This window comes from Ostrinia nubilalis, chromosome 3 (assembly GCF_963855985.1).
Source record: "Ostrinia nubilalis chromosome 3, ilOstNubi1.1, whole genome shotgun sequence".
NCBI lineage: Eukaryota > Metazoa > Arthropoda > Insecta > Lepidoptera > Crambidae > Ostrinia > Ostrinia nubilalis.
In genome coordinates this window covers 2,874,337-2,894,199 of record NC_087090.1, presented here as the reverse complement: position 1 = coordinate 2,894,199, position 19,863 = coordinate 2,874,337, and the positions used below count along the sequence as shown (strand labels likewise).

General features: G+C 38.4%; 1 protein-coding gene across 1 annotated transcript in view; it reads left to right on the top strand.

Annotated features, from left to right (window-relative positions):
- The first annotated feature begins 3,227 nt into the window (after nt 1–3,227).
- The window catches only part of LOC135088125 (patronin), a 66,770-nt gene continuing 50,134 nt past the window's right edge, over nt 3,228–19,863 (top strand). Inside the window, exons 1-2 of the mRNA XM_063983007.1 lie at nt 3,228–3,456; nt 14,404–14,499. Coding sequence (XP_063839077.1) covers nt 3,334–3,456; nt 14,404–14,499 — 219 coding nt within the window. The 5' untranslated portion in view covers nt 3,228–3,333. The remainder of the gene's footprint in view (nt 3,457–14,403; nt 14,500–19,863) is intronic.

Sequence of the window (19,863 nt, the reverse complement as noted above, 5' to 3'; positions counted from 1 at the left end):
ATTTTTAAGATGGTGATGAACTCTGTTTTTCGTGTAATATCCAAAAAGACTCTTGCTGGTGCTTTATAATTTTGCAGAAACATTCAAAATGTGTCAAGTTTTGTAATTACGCATTCACGATTATTTTTCCGTTGGTGTAACGAACCGAATGTGTCGAACGTGTTAGTGCAACCACTGACATTGTTTCGCTAGATTGTGGTGTCCATCGAGATTGTTATGTTCAAGCTTGTATTGTGTGCTTTGCTGACACCCTGGTATAGAGAGTTCTGATGAATTCTAAGTCATGGAGAGACAGGAACGAGCCCACGCCAACATGGAGCCTGCAGACTTCGCGGACACGAAACAGGTGAGTGAGTCGGCCACGGTAGTAATTGCCGGTTGTTCAATACTGCACTGGTGTGTGCAGTGGTGAAATTGACCTTTTTCAATGCTCGAATCGGCTGCGAGTCTTTATAAGGCAATTAGTATTGTCGTTTTTGCACATGTGCATTGTGTAACTGATGTTTTGGACAAAAAGGTTGATTGGACTTGGACTAAATACTTATTTAATTAATTTGTTGAGTGTACTCTAATAAATCTAGTTAGCCAGTCGCCCATGTTACCTTTTAAACAGACTAAATGGAACCAAGGTGGCTTGTGGGCGAAGTTGGCTGCAGCCCACACGACTGATGAATAAATTATTGGTATTAGAACATTGTTATGAGCCTTATGTGTCATATCAGATGTGATTGTGTTGAACGCCATTGTCTTTAAACACATTTGATACATTCCAGTTCTTTCACATTCCAGAATGTGCTACAAATGTCATGAAAGTATTTTTTATAAACTGTTATAACATGCTCTAGTTTATAAAATATGATTGGACATCTTAACAAATTCTCATTTTATGAAGTTAACTTACAATTTCACACACATTTTAACATTTAGAGAATTTGTTGATAATCGTAATGGCAAAAAAGAAAGTTGTAATTAAATCTCATTGTAGCTAGCTATTAGTCAACTTAGAGACGATAGAAATATAAATTCATAAGCATTGATTTTGATTTGAGTTAAAATGTTGAATGTTTTAAACATTGCAACACAAACAAGAAGTTCTACTTGACTGCACAATTTCGTCTGGTCTTATGTTCTGTGCATATTACCTATATCTTATGCATTCGGATGCATTTTCAGAGTTAATACAAGTATTTTATCTGTCAATACATAAGTTGAAAGTATCCATCCATTTTGCATGTCAACTACAACAACTAGCATGTCAACACAGCCTTGCAGGACTCCCAAATGACTCATCATGAGTTGCTACCAGGTTCCCTTAAATTACACTATCATCTTCATTTTTAACAGTTGTGCTCATTATGCTGTTTATGAGTACAATTAATTACGAATTGATCATGATCACCAGGGTCTGGTGGCCTTTATAATAATGTCTGTCTTGATTTAACACTATGTCCACATTGCATGCCGTGGCAGCCTTTAATTAACACTTAAGGACTCGCTAATGGGTCTAACGGACCCAGTCCTTCAATTTTTGTGTAATAACTTTTAAGTTTTGACGTTTGCGATGTTGTCGCTCTTAGTACCTTTCTACGACATTGTAGCACAGACAATAGCGGTTGTACTCGACAAATAGCCCACTGCATGTGAGGGCTACAGACGAAAAAGGTGTTTTTGAGTCCGCTGGACCCGGTAAATAAAGTGATTTTTTTAATGTTCTATACAAATTTCTCATTAATTGTTAATTAGTATAAGTAGGCAAAACATAGTACTTTACGAAAATATACAAGGCATTTTTTTAAATAATTAATTACAGAAATTTTCAAAAATAACCTTAATTTTACCAAAAAACCTTCAATTTCTTATATATATAAGTTGTTATTTTAGAAAAAGGCAATAAATATTACTATTTGGTTTACTATTGTCTTTGTTTATATCGTATTATCCTTCTAATAAAGTAGTTTTCACTTTTATTAAGTGTTTTTGAAAAATACATAGGAATTTATATACTGGGTCCAGCGCACCCGGTAGCGAGTATGAATGTTACAAATGAAGGCGCGAGTCCTTAAGTGTTAAGACGACACTTAGTTCTAAGCACTTTTAGTTATAGTAATTCCATTTATGCGTGTTAGTCTTGTTGGTTGTCCTAATAAATAAAATAAAATAAGTTAAGTTCTTAATTTAAAACTGTTTCCTTCTAAAATCTCTTGTGAACTAAATTTTACTACTTATGTAGGCTACATTTTTTTCTCTAACTTCTAGTAAATGCTAAGTTTTCATTATATTCTGGAACTAGCTTTCCGCCCGCGGCTTAGCGCGCGTGGGCACCTGAACCATATTTTTTTTCAAAATAAAATTTAGCCTATGTTACTCGTGGATAATGTAGCTTTCGAATGGTGGAAGAATTTTTAAAAACGGTCCAGTAGTTTTTGAGCCTATTCATTACAACCAAACAAACAAACAAAGTTTTCCTCTTTATAATATTAGTATAGATATAATAATAATGGGATTTTTTGAAATAAAACCTTTTAAATGCAGAGTGTTATGTCCCAATAAATTATAAAACTAGCTTTCAGAATTCAGATTACTTTCATTTAAGCTTGTTTTTTATTTAATTTACAAATACAAAGCCCTTATAAGACCAATGAGGATCTATGAATCTTTACAGTAAGAAAATGTGTAAAAAGGTATGTAATAAGGCTATGGTATGGTCTTAAGATTCACTTGTAGTCCTTGTAGAAGATGATGGAATGGAAATTATTTTTATTGGTGTTTACATTTTTTCTGAATGCATTGAGTTAAAACAAATTATTATTTACATACTATTCATTCATTCAAAATGTTATAGTACTGTACATATTCAAGATATTTATTTACATAATGTGACCTTATAAAGAAGTGAGATTATTAAGATCTGATAAACAATATCCATTCACTTTAACACCTGTCAAAGATAGCAAAGATATTTACTTAAAAATAGACTGATGTTTTTATGCAAAACAAGTCCAAAAAAATTTAGGATTTAAATACTTTCATCTCTTTGACACATCTCATTTTACAGATCCAGTAATTTATAATGATATTCTATTCAAATTCGACAAAATATGCGCCGCCAAGTTTACGTCTTAAAAAAGGTTTGAGTTTAAAGTTCCATCAGTAGCGCCGGAAACACTGAACTAATAGATGGTTAGGCTTATCTTGAGCCGTTCGGAGGTATTGGTAGGGGGCTGGGCGGCGTGCGAGCGCGCAGTTGACCCGCGACAAGCGCGCACGTCGCGCGCTGCGCCACGCCCGAGTGATGTCACACGCGCCCGCGCCCGCTGTGCAGTGATTGTGACCATGGTAGCGATGGTAGCTTCAGCCTCCGGATACGGCACCCTCCGCCGCTTCATGAGCGCGCCGGAAGGTCAGCCCGGCATGGAGGAGGCCGCAGTCGTGACCAGCACATCTGTCGCCGTTTCGGTGAGAGAAGACATGCATTGCGAACCCTACCTCTATCTGTACTAGCATATCTAGATACCGCTCGATGTGATAACGTTATGCGTTCGGAATGCTCTGATAATGACTTGTTTACCCATGCGTCTTTATCGCAAGCCGAGCCCGCGAACGCGGATAAGTTTCTAACGATTAACTTATAATTCGCTATTTCTCGAATGCCTAAAAATATTACAACATTCTTCTGCGCTGTCGATACGTTCATAAATTCAATAAAATTGCTAGTGAGTAGTAACAACACATTAACGCAATAAATTGGCTTGGTGGAAGTATTACAAAAGCTTTTAGAAAGCGGCGTGTGGCGACTACCATCGGTGTCTATAAGCAGTCGTTATTAACTTGAGAACACTGCAAATAATACTTTTCACTTTGGTATTGTAGAGCGATCAGTGTAAGCCAGACTAGAATGTGGTCAGCTGTTATTTCACAAACCGTTTTGTTCCTTTTAGATATCGTAACCGTAAGTCGAATCGATCTGTCTGTCGCTTCGTAGGTATCAAAAAGACGAATGATCAGTCCATCGGAAGCGAGCAACGAAAGGGTCATTAACCCAACTTTCCTTTTTTATATTCTGTTGCGTTATTAGCATCGATCGACAATCCGGCCTTGGCCTCGCATCACACGTGTGCCACAATAACTCTTTCCTCGATGATGTCACCGAGATCTGGCCGGGAACGCGGGATGGAGCCAAGGTTAGGTCATCAGACCGTGGCTGTATCGTGGAGACCCACGGCTCGTTGGCCACCACCGCGAAAGGAGCGCGCCGATGTGGCTACCGACCCAGATCACTCTAGCGCTTACTGGCTTTTTAGCCCCTAAATAAATGTGGGCCATCTCGAGAGTAACACAGCAAATTATTATATTGAATCTGATGTCCCATTTGCTCAGCCATACGGAGTGTGGTAAAGATTGTGCAGTAGCGGAATGTATAGCCTTTAATCAACTCATTCTGAGAGTTATGCCGCTATTGCATTGTTGCGCTTAACTGTTTTGAGTAAATTACACGATCTATCATTGGCATGAAGTTTAAATTTGCCCGTTGCAATGTTTCGAGCGGGTATCGGCCAGGAAATCGTAAACCGAGCAGGCCCGCCGGTGCGTAGAGAAAACGCCGCAAACTCAATACGATCGCCGTGATAATAGTGTGCCATTGGAAATGGAGAGTCGTAATTCAATGCAATTGTTCGACGAGGTTTCAAATCTCACCCATAAATTTTCTGCAATAACGATTTTCACATACTCATATTTTCCAAATTTTAGAGGCCTCTTCAAAGGCCTCGAAACCTATTAATATTTAAAATACCACGCTTTAGAAGTGATCTTGCGTAATTCAAAATCAATGTTATTGTAAATAGTTGATAGCCCTGTGTGTGACGAACTCTAGTTGGAATGCTACAAACGTAAACGGTGCTGTAGGACGCAAGACCAGTTTGTCGCAAGAATTCTAAATAAAGTCAACGGAAAACTTTAATCTTTGAACCTGTTCACATGCACCTTTCCGACTAAATTTAACCTGCGCAAGAAATTTTAGAAGCATTTTTCAAACGCCATTTGTGGGAACGGCTATTAACATACCATTGCGATTACCAAATAAATCAGTTAAAGTAATCGGCCAGTTGATACGTTTAAGATTGATGTGGTCGGTTTCGACATCTGTGTCCATTGTAGCACTATGCTACCGTCGGTGTGAGCGCGCACTTCCGCCCACGGGCTTCGTATAAGGCGCAGGCGCAGGCCTTGCTTCGGCTCTACGTGGGCATGGGCATATCTGCCAGACTGGATGTTTCGCAATCACACCGTTTAAATATTACATCGGAAGGCTGCATAGGTCGTTAGATTCACCACAACTACTCATAACTGGACCTCGCGTAATTGTTTAATGTGATTTTGATTTGTTAGTCCTTGCCATCTCCTTGATGTGCAGGTTTAACTTCACAACCATTATTATTGGGTTTGCAACTAATTACGACGCAAAAATACAGGTCCAAATGTCGCGCCTAAGATACTCTTTAACCAGTTTTCTCGGTTGATTAAATCTCAAAAAACAATCATTGTTATTTCTGGGTTAACAATCCAAAAGCGTAATTTCATTACGTAAATGAGAAGCTCTATAAACAAATTTAATTATTCAAGGCTTTGATGAAACGTAAATTTGATCGGCTGGGTTGCGTTACAATAATCATTCCCATAATCAAAGCGGTTTTATTTTAAATTAGAAACGCTTTCGAGCCACACGGTCTCTAGGAGATTGAATTCCAGATAGCAAAGAATTTCTTCGCCATTATTTATTACCTACTGCCACATTAGTTATAATAGCTATGCATAATCTTACTGTTAATGTCCAAATGTACGTCAATCTAATTTTAAACGTGTTTTGAACAATCCGTCAAAAAATTCTACACGTGAAACAGTTCACGGCGACAAGTCTAGCACTAGTTTAATTATTGAGTAGTTTGAAATGAAGACAATAGAAAAGCATCCATTATTAAATGGATAAGAAAGCCGTTGCATTTCATTCCACATTATGAACGCGATCGAGGAAATATTGTTGTTGAAGAGAGAAAGATATTAGTAAATGTTTCTGATATCTGATCTGCTGATGGGTTATCAATCATCGCAGTTTGCTATCTCTGTCTGATGAATGCTAATGCCATTCCTTCTAGATACCAGATACTGGTAGGTATTGAGGCACTTGATGCCACAATACAGCGGTTGATGGGCTCAGCAGAGAAAGCTATATGCGGTTCGCATCGTGTGGTTACTTTCATGTTTGAGCTTTAGATCTCATACGGCCAGCGATGAAATTGGTTTTTCTATCTAAAAAGACATAATTGTTTCTGCTGTATCTACATTGTCTTTATTGGTCTTCGGAAAAAATACTAAATTGGAATCTAGCCGAACATTCCAATTTAGTTTTTGCGTTGCGATTCATGCACTTGCGATGTCAGTGGAGCAGTTAATTAACACGTGTTCGGTGTTTATTCAAGCATACGCTTAAGTATTATAACCTACGTTATTTCATCATTATAAAAATTGAGAAAAGTGAAATTCAAGCGCCAAAGTCCGGATGCGAGTGGCCAAGACGATGTTTATTTGACACAACTAGCTATGAATGGTTAACTTTCCATCCGCTGTCAACTGCTCAATTAGAAATGAAAATATCACATCACATAAAATTCTTTCACCATTATAAAGCGGGCAATATTTAAATGAACATGAGATCGAATGGAAATTAGAAAGATGAATGAGAATTTAACTGGATCTTTCTTTTCATCTTAACTATCTTCTGATGGATAGATCGCGTTGTTTCTTCTATTGATTTTTAACCGACTTCATCTTGAAAAGTTTTCGCATCGAACCGATACGTAAGTGTGAAAAGATCCCATTTCTTTTAAACTAATCGTAACCTTTTAGTGTCTCCAGAGCTATAGCTTTTATTGATTCCAACAACGCACCCGATGTAGTTTAACTCGACGTTTACTGTTTTTACTTTCTACATTTCGAGTTATGTCTTGTAACTGGGTTTCAGAAACGGAATGGGACATAAATATTATTCATTGCATCCCATTCAATGGCTAATTTATCCACCTGGCTAGCGCCTACGGTTCTCACACTTTCAAACGCTTCAGGGCATATGGCAACGGCGTCAATGGAGACATGAAAGTGTCGTCCGGTGCTCCCAGCATCCTCGGAGGCTCTGAGATTCTCTGAGATTCTTGTGTAACTCCTCGCGAGAATCCAGTAATGTCGTGCTGTCGGTGTCGGTATTGTACCGCGCAACCTCCGTGGGAAATCTCGAAATCGAGCCGTGCATGCATAAATAACTAGTTAGCATCGGCCACTTTACCAGTTTCTTCGTTAACTTTTAGCAGTCACGGCTAGTTAATTCCGAGTTAACACTTAAACTGTGTTATTTCCAACACAAATAATAAAAAAGAAGTAGAGCATACACAATCCTTATTTGCTGTCGCTTTCAGTTTGCTTGTTGGGGATATAGGCAAGACTCGTCTTAGCATTCTACAATATTACTTACTTAACCTGCGTTTAATTAAGTAACACAATCGGCTATTATTACATTATTGTTAAAATTAGAGGCTGATAGAACGCGTAAGAAAGTATAACTTGATTTTGTCGTAATAAGTTTCATTTTTTCCAAAACATCTGGACATGTCTATAATCTAATAACCCTGAATTTAAAATATTTTATCCCTTAAGAAAGATGTCTTTATGCAGCGCTGAATGCCCATCGATCTCGATTGCCCCTCTATTGGCAAACGCGTGCAATCTCATCCCTTCACGGCTGAACTTGCAACCTGAGCCGAGCACAGCTTATCGGCTTCCATGATTGCTTTTTGATCCACCAGCTGTGAAGGCGAATATCGACGTTTGCGTTGCATAACCTACTGTTTGCATTGCCAAAATGTAACCTTGTCAAGGAGCGTTTGTAAATAATCCATAAAATTACGCCTACACGCAGATCTTTGAATAAATTAGACGTTTACGGCTAATTTTATATTGATTGGTGATTTAAGGCATGTTATTGTGAAGTTCGCAATGGATTCAACCCTTTTAGGTTTTCTAGGTCATTCTGAATGCCATTCGTGTATCTTTTCATCCAGGATTTTAATATAAACAACCCTAGGAATATTGATGACTTTGAATTTAGAAATAGCCGTGTGAGTTTGATTTTAATAAGTGACAGTAATGTAGTCTTCTGAATTACATACTGATATTAAATACCTACTTGTAATTACTTTTTTCATTGTCATTTCCAATGTAATATTAGTCTATTTTTTTAGAAATGTGTTTACAACTGTTTCTCTTCGTAACTTCCGGACTCCAGTGTCACTCAAACAACTTTCGATAGCAGCAATTACCTCAGCCTGTAATAACATATTTGCCTATCAATATTTTGGTCAAGCGATGACGTAACCGACTATGTAACAGTAAGTGTGCCGGCACAGCCATCGCGCCATCCAGTCAGACCGATCGCCACAGTTTGCCGTCTATACCAGCGGTTACGAAATGCTGATACCTACTGACGTCTGCTCCCTTGGCCAGTCCACATAGCATCTTACTTTCACCGAGATGAATAGCGCAGAATACACAGCTTGTAGCTTTACCAACTGGGTCACATCGCATCGTACCGCACTCACGCCAGATACACATCCAAAACTATATTACTCGTGATCTTACTTGGATTATAAATGTTCATTATGAAGATACAGTCGTGGAATTCTAAAATGCCTGGCAAAAGAAAGTGTGATTAGTCTGATTAAACGTTTGTAGCGTTTATTAGTAACGCAAATTGAAAATATTTATTATTTAAACTCTTTTAGATCTTTCTTCAATTGATGGCGTTGAAATGCACGAAATTTCAAAGAAGTTGCTCGAAAAGAAAACGTCATTGTGTTCTTATCGTTCACGACTTTTATCTTTATCTTCAGTGTTAAAATTTCTCTTTGAAGAATTGTCAGTTTGAAACTGCGACTAGCGTGGTTTCCTGTCGCTTCCTACATGCGGTATCAACACGAGCCTCGCCTTGACAGTGCCTCGCTAATGCCAGCGTAGGCTCTGAGGCCACTGTAATTTTCATTGCCAATTGAGTTACGTTTATTTGTTTCGCTAAATATTCTACCCTAATCATAGTACATACGTGACAATGTGGAAATTGCTACATTTCTATCGTAATAAGTAGTATTTGTAGAGTCCTAGTAGGATTTTTCACAACCTTATTGTAAAGGGTTAGCCTTTTCAGTCATTCTACGTAATTATCTATGAATTAATCATAGCAGCTATGGAATTTAGTACGCCATTCCTATAGAAGGTAAGTAGACATACCTTAATGGACTTAATGGTTGAAGCAACTTGGTTATTATTTCCTGATTTACTGTAGTAATTATATTCACACTTAATGTAGAAGCCGCATAATCGTCAACAAACGTGGATTTCTTTATGTAATAATTGACATATGATTGCGAAGGATTTGCTTTATGTCGAGGTTGCGTGGGCGCAATATTTATAGTTGTCATCATGACTTCATCGCGTTGTGCTGTTGACGCTCCGCTCCGTTTCAATGAGACCAGTTTACTGTTTGTCAACGTTGGATTTACAAACATATCGAACGATTTCCGTTTATGCTCCCTGTATTACATTTTTGGTATCACCTCGTAATCGTCGTGACTAAGTAACTTATTTTGCAAAAAAGTCAGATTGTGTGACCATTCTAAGGAATCATTATGACTAACGATCAGTCGAGTGGATCGAAAATTGCAACCCCAATGACTCAGAAGAAGCCTAATCATTTCTCACTTCCTGTACTACAAAACTTAATTGTAATATCATTAGTTCCACCAGAAAAGCTGCCCTTGACTGTAACAACCATTCTCGACAATCGATTGAATGTGAAATGTAAAGAGAGCAGGTGAACAACCACCGCAAGGCTGACCACATCTATATCTTTCAATTCATCAGTCATTCCATCCAATCACTTTGAGAATAGTGTTTTCTTTGTCTAGTATTCTAAAATCTACAACTTCAATGTTTGCGGATGGAGCATTATCAGACTTCCTTTGCACATCTAAGGAAACAGGATGGATATCTTCAGATCACCTTGCGAAATTCCACACGAGATACGAATGTACTCATAAGGGATAACCATATAAGGTTGTTCAATTGAATATCAATTGATGGAGTGCATAAAAGCACATAGTTATTTTTCCCGTGAGGCGGCCTGCTCGACTGGTGTTCCATGTTTGGAAGTCGTGAATCACTTCTTGTTCCGTTCAAGTCAAAAAAGTCGGTTGCTCGATAAAAGATTTCGGCTTGTTCGTTAGCTTTTTTGCTTCTCAATGCGATTGTATTAGAACATTAAAGTGTGTTTATTTTGTGGCTTCTTGTTCTATTTTTATCTTTGTTCATAATTACGTTTTTTGTTTGGAGCTTAAAATAGATATGTATATGATTGATAGTTTATGACTACGCAATTTCAAGATTGGTTAAGTCGAGGGAGCTAAATCAGCATTTAATCTACTTAATCATGATACTGGTTGAAATATTGGTGAACCTATTTTCATCACAGCTTAAGAACCGGCTGAAATTACGAAGTTCCAAGTTATTGGTTGAAGTTATATCGAAGCTTGAAGAGGCGGAGGCGGCAGCGTGGGCGCACAGCCCAGGCGCGTGGGCTGCAGGTGCCAACGCACCTTTCCAGTTTCCACGCATCGATCGACACAAATCGACTATAATCGATTCAAATAACTGTACTCGACTGTAATGGATCGACTAACCCTTGACCCCTTCCGTTCATTTGACGTTTATGTTCTCTTTGTTTTGCGTAAGCGATCCAGTCTATTCCATTCAGTATCGTATCGTACAACGGATATTACAGTTTTACGTTTCGTATCTACTCAATTAAGTGTGCATGTAATTTGCCAACCATTGGACGTTTATCGTGATTTCCATATCCATTATTCAGTGCACTGACCACAAATTACATTTTGCAAGTTTCTTTAATATTATTTATATTATAACTTGAACTACATGCCTACTATGTCATATTTTAAATATAGTTTCTAATACTTAAGTAATTATGTTCAGAAATAAGCTAAGCATCTCAGTCAGTATTGCCTGGAAAATTAGAAACATCCAATCTACATCGCTGTAAATAAACATGTGATTTCATTGTTTGCTTTACGGCTGGTGTGTTATTGTTTCGTCCAAATATGGCATGATGTGCTACACTTACATTCAAGTGTTTTCCAATTCTTGGCCCATTCATTCGCAATTTCCCACAATTTTACGAGGTTGCCAGCGAGACGCCAGCGATTGAATAAAGAATTGTTTTTAGATGATGGCAATAATGGGAATGTTACGGTCGAGTTCGCGACTGCAAGCGACGCCGGAGTCGTCGCGGCAGACGACCACGTCGGAAGCGGATTCTTCCGCGGCCCAAGGTACTAATGAACTGAGCCAAAACCTCTCGTTAGCCACAAGAGAGAGTGAAGTGAGTGTAGTGGCGATTCCGCTAATTGCTCGGCAATTAACTACTACGAATTGAGTGTAGAGAGTGGCCTGCCCGCTCCACTTGCTATATGTTATGGCGTGGTGCATGAAACTACTTAATAGACGGCTCTTTACGAGCGAAACGCTCCCGACGCTTGCAAATTGAATTTGTTCATACAACCGCTGTTTATACACTTTAAAATTTAATGATGTTGGCGAGAAAACTTCATTACACGCCGAATCACCAACCAAAACGGTAACATTTTCCTCCGATAAAATAATGACTTATGAGCTAGGTTTTAAATAACTCTAAAATGATGGGAAAGAGGCTAAAGAAAGTGAAGGAAAGATTTTGTTTGCACTTGCTAGGCATATCTTTTTATAAATTTGTAAATGTAGTGAATAAATTTTCACGAGTAATGTTGAAATTAAAAGGCTAGTTATTTATAATTTAATTGACTTCATTATTATAAGTATTAACATATTCCAACTTGTTATTTTTGGGCGCGTGTGCGTTGAGATTTCTTTTCAGATTCGGGCGGATTCTTTGTAGTTGTTTATGTGTTTGCTGCATCTTCTGTGCGTATGTTTGATGTGTTCTTGTTCGGTTGAGCGTCCAAGTGGCTTCCTATTTGGGAGTGTCTCTGCATCGGCCTATTTTTAACTCTGGCATGCGCCGGCACGCGCCGACCTCTCTTATGATTTGTCGGCGTTTGATGCCGTTATTGATAGCTTAGCCACTCGCCCTTTATTAACTTGGCTGCTCTTAGCTTCACTCACAAAACATAAATATTTACTCTTAAGCTCGTGAAGTAAATATTGCCTTTGTTTTTTATCATTATACAAACAGATGCCTCGTTTTTCTGTTTGGTATTGTACGACATGAAAAACATCCCATTTACTGCATAACAATATTGTTGGATGCTTAAACAGATGAAATGCATTAATTAAATTTCTTCATCTTCATGCTAATAGGTGGTCCCCGAGACTTCTTATGGAGCTAAATATCGTTCGCTAATAACAGAGTGAGTGAGTGAGCCCAGAGCATTGCGTGAATGTTTTCTCACTTGCGTGATGACGTTATCGTGAATACATTGAGAATATTCAAGAGCCGTTCCAATTTGTAGTATCATTAGCTAACGGCTCTAAGGAGTTACCTAACTGGCCTTGACACGACATTGGTATTGGATGCCTAGGTTAATAGTGTCACGATTAGACACTAACGTCTAAATGTTTGTCTATTCTTGGAGCGTAATTCGTTCTGCATGCATCACGTTTCTTAGGGACTAAGGCTAAGTATACAAGTTGGTAGGCACATCAAAGCCATTGTAAGTGGAGACATATTTTATCACGATTGAATGTAAGACTATTATGAATCCACCTGTACAAATAAAAAGCCGCTATAAGTGTGTCGCGTGCCTTCTTTTTGTCATCATCATTATCAGCAGCAAAAAGTCGGTTGCTTTCCACATCGTCATCTGCTGCATGCCTCGCGGCTGCTAGTCCTGCCTTTGTTTACAACCAGTTGTACGAGCGGCTGCAGTTTTTGTCCGGCTCTATGTATAGGCCGGCCCCAATTTCCGAAGTATTTCGAACTAGCACCTGTCGGTCTACCATCTGGCCAGCGCAAAATAAACGGAATGAGTTATTGGCTTCATTATGCTAATACCAACATTCTTTCTTATGTTGCAACTTTGCAAGATGATCAATATGATTACATACGGTGAAGTCTAATGAGAATTTGATCAAAACATTTACGGAGATAATATCGTAACTATGAGTTTGAATATACTAGGCATGTTATCTACGCTCCACTGTTTTGGTATACGAAAACTGGGTTAAAACAACAAAAGTTTTGGGCTAAAGTCTGTCCAATAAACTAATCACACAGAGTGCCCGCAGCTGATGTTTATTTCATTACTTCATCGCTATTCCGTTCAATTTAATGGAGTGTAAAATATGTCGCAGCGAGACGAAAATATCGCATCGCTCAATTCAAGCCTGAGTGGCGATTGCACATGATGTTGGTTGGCTGCTTGAATGTCTCGGTTATCTGATGACCTTTCGAGTTATCGTTTCATTCAACTTCTTGAGTAAATATTGTTTGTTTAATATTAGGAAAGATTTGAACAGCGACTGAAATATGAATGATGGATGAGGCTTGTACCTCTTCCAACTGACAGATAGATTTCATATTGTTTATTTTACTAGTTCAAATGCTGTTCGTATTATTCATTAATCAATTATCGTGTCTTATGCATTACATAAAAGCTTGACTTTCGACATAGTTCCGACGCAATATTTTGACTTTATTGATAGGTATAAGGTGCAAGATCAACGTTCATTAATCTTCTACTAATGACGTGTTGCAATATGATTCAACTAGTCTTTAGATCTCCTGTCTCTACATAAGATCTTTAGTCTCAAACCATCACTTAGTGGAACTATTTAACTTTCTTTTGCGTGACAATGCTGTTGTTAAGTTTACAAGGCATTCCCAATTAGTTATAAAAAGTAGTAAGTACCTACATAACTACTAAGGCAAATTAGAGCAAGGCTCGGTTGCACTCGTCGAATGAACCCAGCACAATCGGCGGACGTTGGCATAACACGGTCGACAATAATCGCGGCAATACAGCCGACAGCTCGCTCAATACCCATTCATACGGTGTCGGTACATCGTTAACTGCTTGTCAGCGGCGGCAACGTCGGCGGTCTTTCAGACGTCACCGGCTCGGCAATTTTGCGTTATGATGTACACTTACGCCACTAATGATATCTCAGACACCGATGACTGATGTTTAACACCGAGCAGTTGATTAGTTACTGTATATTTATACTGACAAGCCAATATGTTTTAAACGGTGTCAAATTCAAGCATTTCTAATGTTAGTTTTTGTTTTGTTCCAGTCAAAGCAGCGAGCGTCGATCAAATGGCTGTTATCGAAGGCCTTCAACAACAGAGTCCCCGAGAATCTTGTGGAACCGTTCTACAGGGATCATGAGGTAATTAGCATTTGCAATCCTTATCTTAATGTTCTTAGGTGAAGCAAACACACTCTTATTATCATCTAATTAATATTCAATGAGATGATTGGATGGAGAACCTGTCATACACATTATACATCTATTTTTTCCACTCTGTGCAGATTAGCTCCTTTGACTAACTCGTAAAGCTGTTGTTTAACTCTGCAGCCGTATCCCGGTGGGGTTACGGTCGCAAAGTTTATCTTTACCGACTTTATTTTTATTTGCTCTATCCAACTCCCCAGGTTTATTGTGTTTACTGAGGAGTTGCCAAGTGAATCGAAATTGATTAACTGAATTTTTAATCCGAGCACTGTGTATTACTTGGTAATTGGTATAGTGATCGTATGTAATCTAGTTTTAATGAGATCCAGGTCTTCATGGTATGTATGTGATGTAGAGTCGATCATTGCCCTCGATATTTTGTAATTGTTCATATACATTTTGATGCAATCGCATCAAATGTTTTCCTGCTACCTTCGACCTTTTTGAAGTGAAGATTAATTGTCACTTTTCCTAAAATTATTTTCACTCGCATCACTCTACCATCCTATTCTGTCTAGGTTTTTTCAAAGCCTGGCAACTGTCTATGCATCAGTTCAGTCGCTTCAACCGACTGATTTCTAATTAGATGTCAAATTAATCACTCTCATCGTAAACATTTCGTATAAATTGTTCAAAGTATAAAATTTGCAGTTCTTATCGTAATGGCCAAAACGTATTACCTAACTGAAAGATTTCACTGTACATAAAGATACAAGAATGAAGATAATGGACCGTTGACCCTCACACCTGAACGCTTATTAAGTAGTTGCTTCTCACGTTTATTTTTCACTGCTATTGTTTACCGCAGCATCTGTTTGCGACGTCGCGTGGTTATTCAACCTCCATGCTACACCATCCCAACTAATATTATAAATGCGAAAGTAACTCTGTCTGTCTGTCTGTCTGTCTGTCTGTCTGTCTGTTACGCTTTCCCGCTTAAACCTCGCAACCGATTTTGATGAAATTTGGCATAGAGATAGTTTGAGTCCCGGGAAAGAACATAGGATAGTTTTTATCCCGGTTTTTGAAACAGGGACGCGCGCGATAAAGTTTTTCTGTGACAGACAAAATTCCACGCGGGCGAAGCCGCGGGCGGAAAGCTAGTATTATAAATAAACAGGAATTTTAATAAACCCCGCGTTCGCAGCTGCATAATTATTGTATATCATTATGCAAAATTGGTTTACAATCATGTTCAGATGCGTTTTCTTTGTTGTAAACTTCTTACTCGTTATACCCATTTTGTAAGTCTCGTTTAGAGAATTGACTATGTATGAATGGAGGAGAACATAGAAATAACCTTTATTTACAAGTATTGAAATGAACTGAGTACATTCCGTTTAACATTCATAGTAACGTTAAGTTTCCTCACTTAATTCGGTATGTAGGCCAATTAGTTTGTATTGTAAGGCATATTTTCATCCACGCTATACGGTACGCTAATCGATGGCCGTACTCTGTTTAGTAAATCGTTTTGCAAGCACAGTGCGTACTCAGAAGTATTATTACGAAGATAAATCATCCCTTTGATATTGCCTCGATTGTGCAACCGAAGATATCGTCCTAAATAACAGCTGTTCATGTCTCGAAACTCCTTGTAATGCGTGCTATAAATAGCGCCATTCGTTGCACATTATTCTATTCCAAGAGTTTCAGTTTTGTTTTTAATGGCTGTATGTAACGCTTTATCGAATTTATAACGTTATTGCTCTTAATAAATTTGACATTGGCACGTTGTCTCGCATTGTAATCATACAATTCAATTTCTGAAAATTACTAACTGGTTTGTTCGACTGGTATAGAATTTTTTATTTGAGCTGAAACTTCGTTCGGATATTAGGTTTCGCAAGAATTTATGTGTCGCATAAAATTTTCACCCACATGTACTTTCCAAAGCATTGGCATAAAAAGTTAAATACATGGTTTCATAATGTAGTCGCGGTTGCGTAACGCGATTTCGGTACTTTCACGAAACCTGTCTAAACCTAATTCACGAAGCTCGTGTGTTAGTAGCTGTTGTTACCACAGAATGTAGGGAAAAGACACGAAGTTAATCGTAGTTATGACTTGAAGAAAACTTCAGTCCCCCTACTAGACCTCGAGGGAATCCTGAGTGTAAAAGAAAATGCCTATGCCGACCCGGTTTCAACATATTGAACTGACCTTCTTACGTGACCTTTTCATTTCCTTCGTGTTCGTTAACTTGGTTCATATTTTAGATTTCCGAATATGGATCCGAATCAGGGACGGGTTTGATGTTAAGCTATTTGAGAGATTGAATTCGGTGTACGGTGAAAATGTTGTTTCGCTTTTCAGTAGATTCTTTGGAATCGTGTCTAAGAATTTTTTCGAATATTTCAACCGCCGATGCACTTTTCTGGTTGGATACTACTACTCTACTCCTGACTTTTGACACCTTATTTATCTACCTTAGTATTTAGATTTAGTGACCTTGGTACAAAAATCGCAATGCCTTACCATGTCTGAGTAAATCCGAGCATGATATTGATCCGGGGCATCCATAGTTACGAGCCGGCACAGCGAGCGTCACGCGAACCCACATTCAGTAGCACTCAGTACTGGTAATGTGCTCCAGGGAGTGTCTGCCGTGTCGTTGTCATGCGAGTGCTGTGCCCATGGACGCCATGCCATATAAATAGCCGAAGGATATAATGCTACAGAAATGGAAGAGCACAGTAAGGTTTCTGAAATTTGTCAAGATGCCCAATTCAAAATCATCAATCATCTTTGTGTTGGTTCTTTTAAAATGTAGCTTCATTCCATTTGTATTTTGCTGCAACAGATGACGTAAAGATATCAATAATCCGTTTAATGTCATTCACAAGAGACTTTCTTGATAAACCTTATCGTGTCATATTATCTTGGCTGTCAGACTATTTCAAGAGTGCATTAGTATTCAGTGCAGGGCTCATTTCCCAGAAGTTGTTTCTGGATACAGTGCCCGACGGATGTCCATTAAGCGAGTGTTGTTGCGAACAAGTTCAAGGACCACCGTGTTTGTCACTGAAATATCCTCGCACGCTCACTGAACGTGAAATATTGCAGTGTACCTATTTCAATGCAATGCCCACATTTAACATCTTTGGTACAACATCTAATACGTCTAAAACCCACACTAAGTTACGAAGATAATGTGAAAACTTTGCTCTTCTTTTCGAGCTAAGAAACCTTTTTGCGAAAGTAATTTTGTCTGTAGAGTTAATATATTGCCCATCGACATTTAATCTAGCAAGAGACTCAGGTGGAATAAACTAAAGATTACTTGAATAATTTATCTACGAAGCAATTAAGCGCAATTTAAGTTCAACCAATTCAATGTATTATCGGTAGTTTCTTCATTTCTGTCTCCAGCCTCAATAGTCAATCAATTTGCCGTGTAATATGTATAATTTAGTATAGCTTGTGTATCAATAATTTGGATGGAGTTGGCTGAACTCGTCAGGTCACCGGGGGCGTTATTGCTTTGTCTCGCGATGAGGTGAATAACCAGGACATTAGACACGACTAGTTACTGCGATTTTACATCAAACTAGTGTGTGAGAAGGAATTAAAATAGCGCTGAAAGATTATTGTTTGCATGTACGATTTTACGTCACAGAATATTAAGTTAATTAAAATAGCAACATGTTATTTATTTTTAAGTAATTCCGATGCAGCTAACAATATTAAGCAATCAAACACATGTTTTGGTCTGTTTAACAATTGAGGAAGTAGTTGCGATCATGTTCCAGAAATAAAATATCGTCCTGTCCCTTTGAAATCCAATAGCACACGGCATTCAGCTTCGCCGGTGTTGTCTCCGAGCGTTTTCCACGATGGAAATAACCTAATGAATGCATATTCATCTCCACTCTGCAACAAGTAACTTTGCTCCTCGGGACGCCAATGTGGGCATGCTCCAAATACAAACGTCAAGGGCGTAAGGTTGAGAATGGAATGCCACAAAGTTTTTCAGCGGGGCCAATACAAAACTGTCGTTCCGTAAAAATAGTCGTGCCGTTTCCGCCTTCGGGAAACGGTGATCCTTTTGTTCTTTTCTCTATGACTCAGCTGGTTTTGTCGTAACTATTTCCAGTTATTTTCATGTATCTTTTCATGAAAATCTGTTACATGCACAGGAAATACATCAATAAATACGACCATGACATTTGCAAAAATATTATAGGCGATAGCAGTTCGAGCCATATTTTCTCACGTTTCCAACACAAATTACGTACCTACTTTCAATTAATGATTCACTGTTATTGCCGTTTAATGTCGTTCTGAGTCAGCTCAGCTTCAACACCTAAATCTCGGCAGCACATGATTCATCCATTTTCTGTCTTAGAAATTGTACAATGTGCAATGAAAAGTAGTAAAGCAAGCAAAATGGTAAAAAACTGAATGAGTGAGAATAAAAAAAGTTCTGCAGACTAATCACAGACGGTGCAGATGAATTTTGTAGCCGGCGCCTTTCTCCTTGACCCGTGCCTTCGGGGACATCGGAGACGAGCCACAATGCGTTTGTCATTAATTCTTGGTCGTTTTGTCGCGCCGTCGAGGGCTGATGCGTTTTTGTCGTGTTCTATGCGTAACGTGACGCCTAATGTGTGTTCTCAAACCGAGCTTGCAAGGGATTATAGCCATAGTGTGATACGCCTGTAGACTAGACAATAGTTGCATTCACGTAGCGAAGTAATTGCGGAAAAAAAGTCCATGAATCTTACATGAAACTTAATCTAGCTATGCTCAAGTACTGTTCTGCTTCCATGAAAAGGCTGTCTAGGTCTAAGACATATTTATTTACGCAGACACTTCCGACGAACTGACATGACACGTTGACGTGATCCAGTCCATTTATAGTTATCAAAGTATTAATTATGCCTATTAAAGTAAGTTATGTTTGTGTCTGTTTGGTATTAATGCGTGCTTCGCTGCGGACAAGCATTCAGTAGCATCAACTGTGCATGCGTTTCGAATCGAATGTTTTGACTCAAGGTATGATGTTATTGCCGCTCGGACATTCGACAATGGCACGCGTCAGGATCGGTGATCGTAATTCAATATGTTTACGACCGGTGTTGTGATTGAACCGTTGAATCAATAATGTAATGTGTACTGTTTGAATTATGTGCCTGAATAAATTTATAAGCGGTACACATTCCTAAGTAAACACTCGTATCTAATCACAGAACTAGTATTCATGTGTATGATTTATGATTTATAGCGACACAAATCACATTCGTAAGATTATAGATAGAGACACATTCTAATTCCTGATATGAATTATGTACTGAA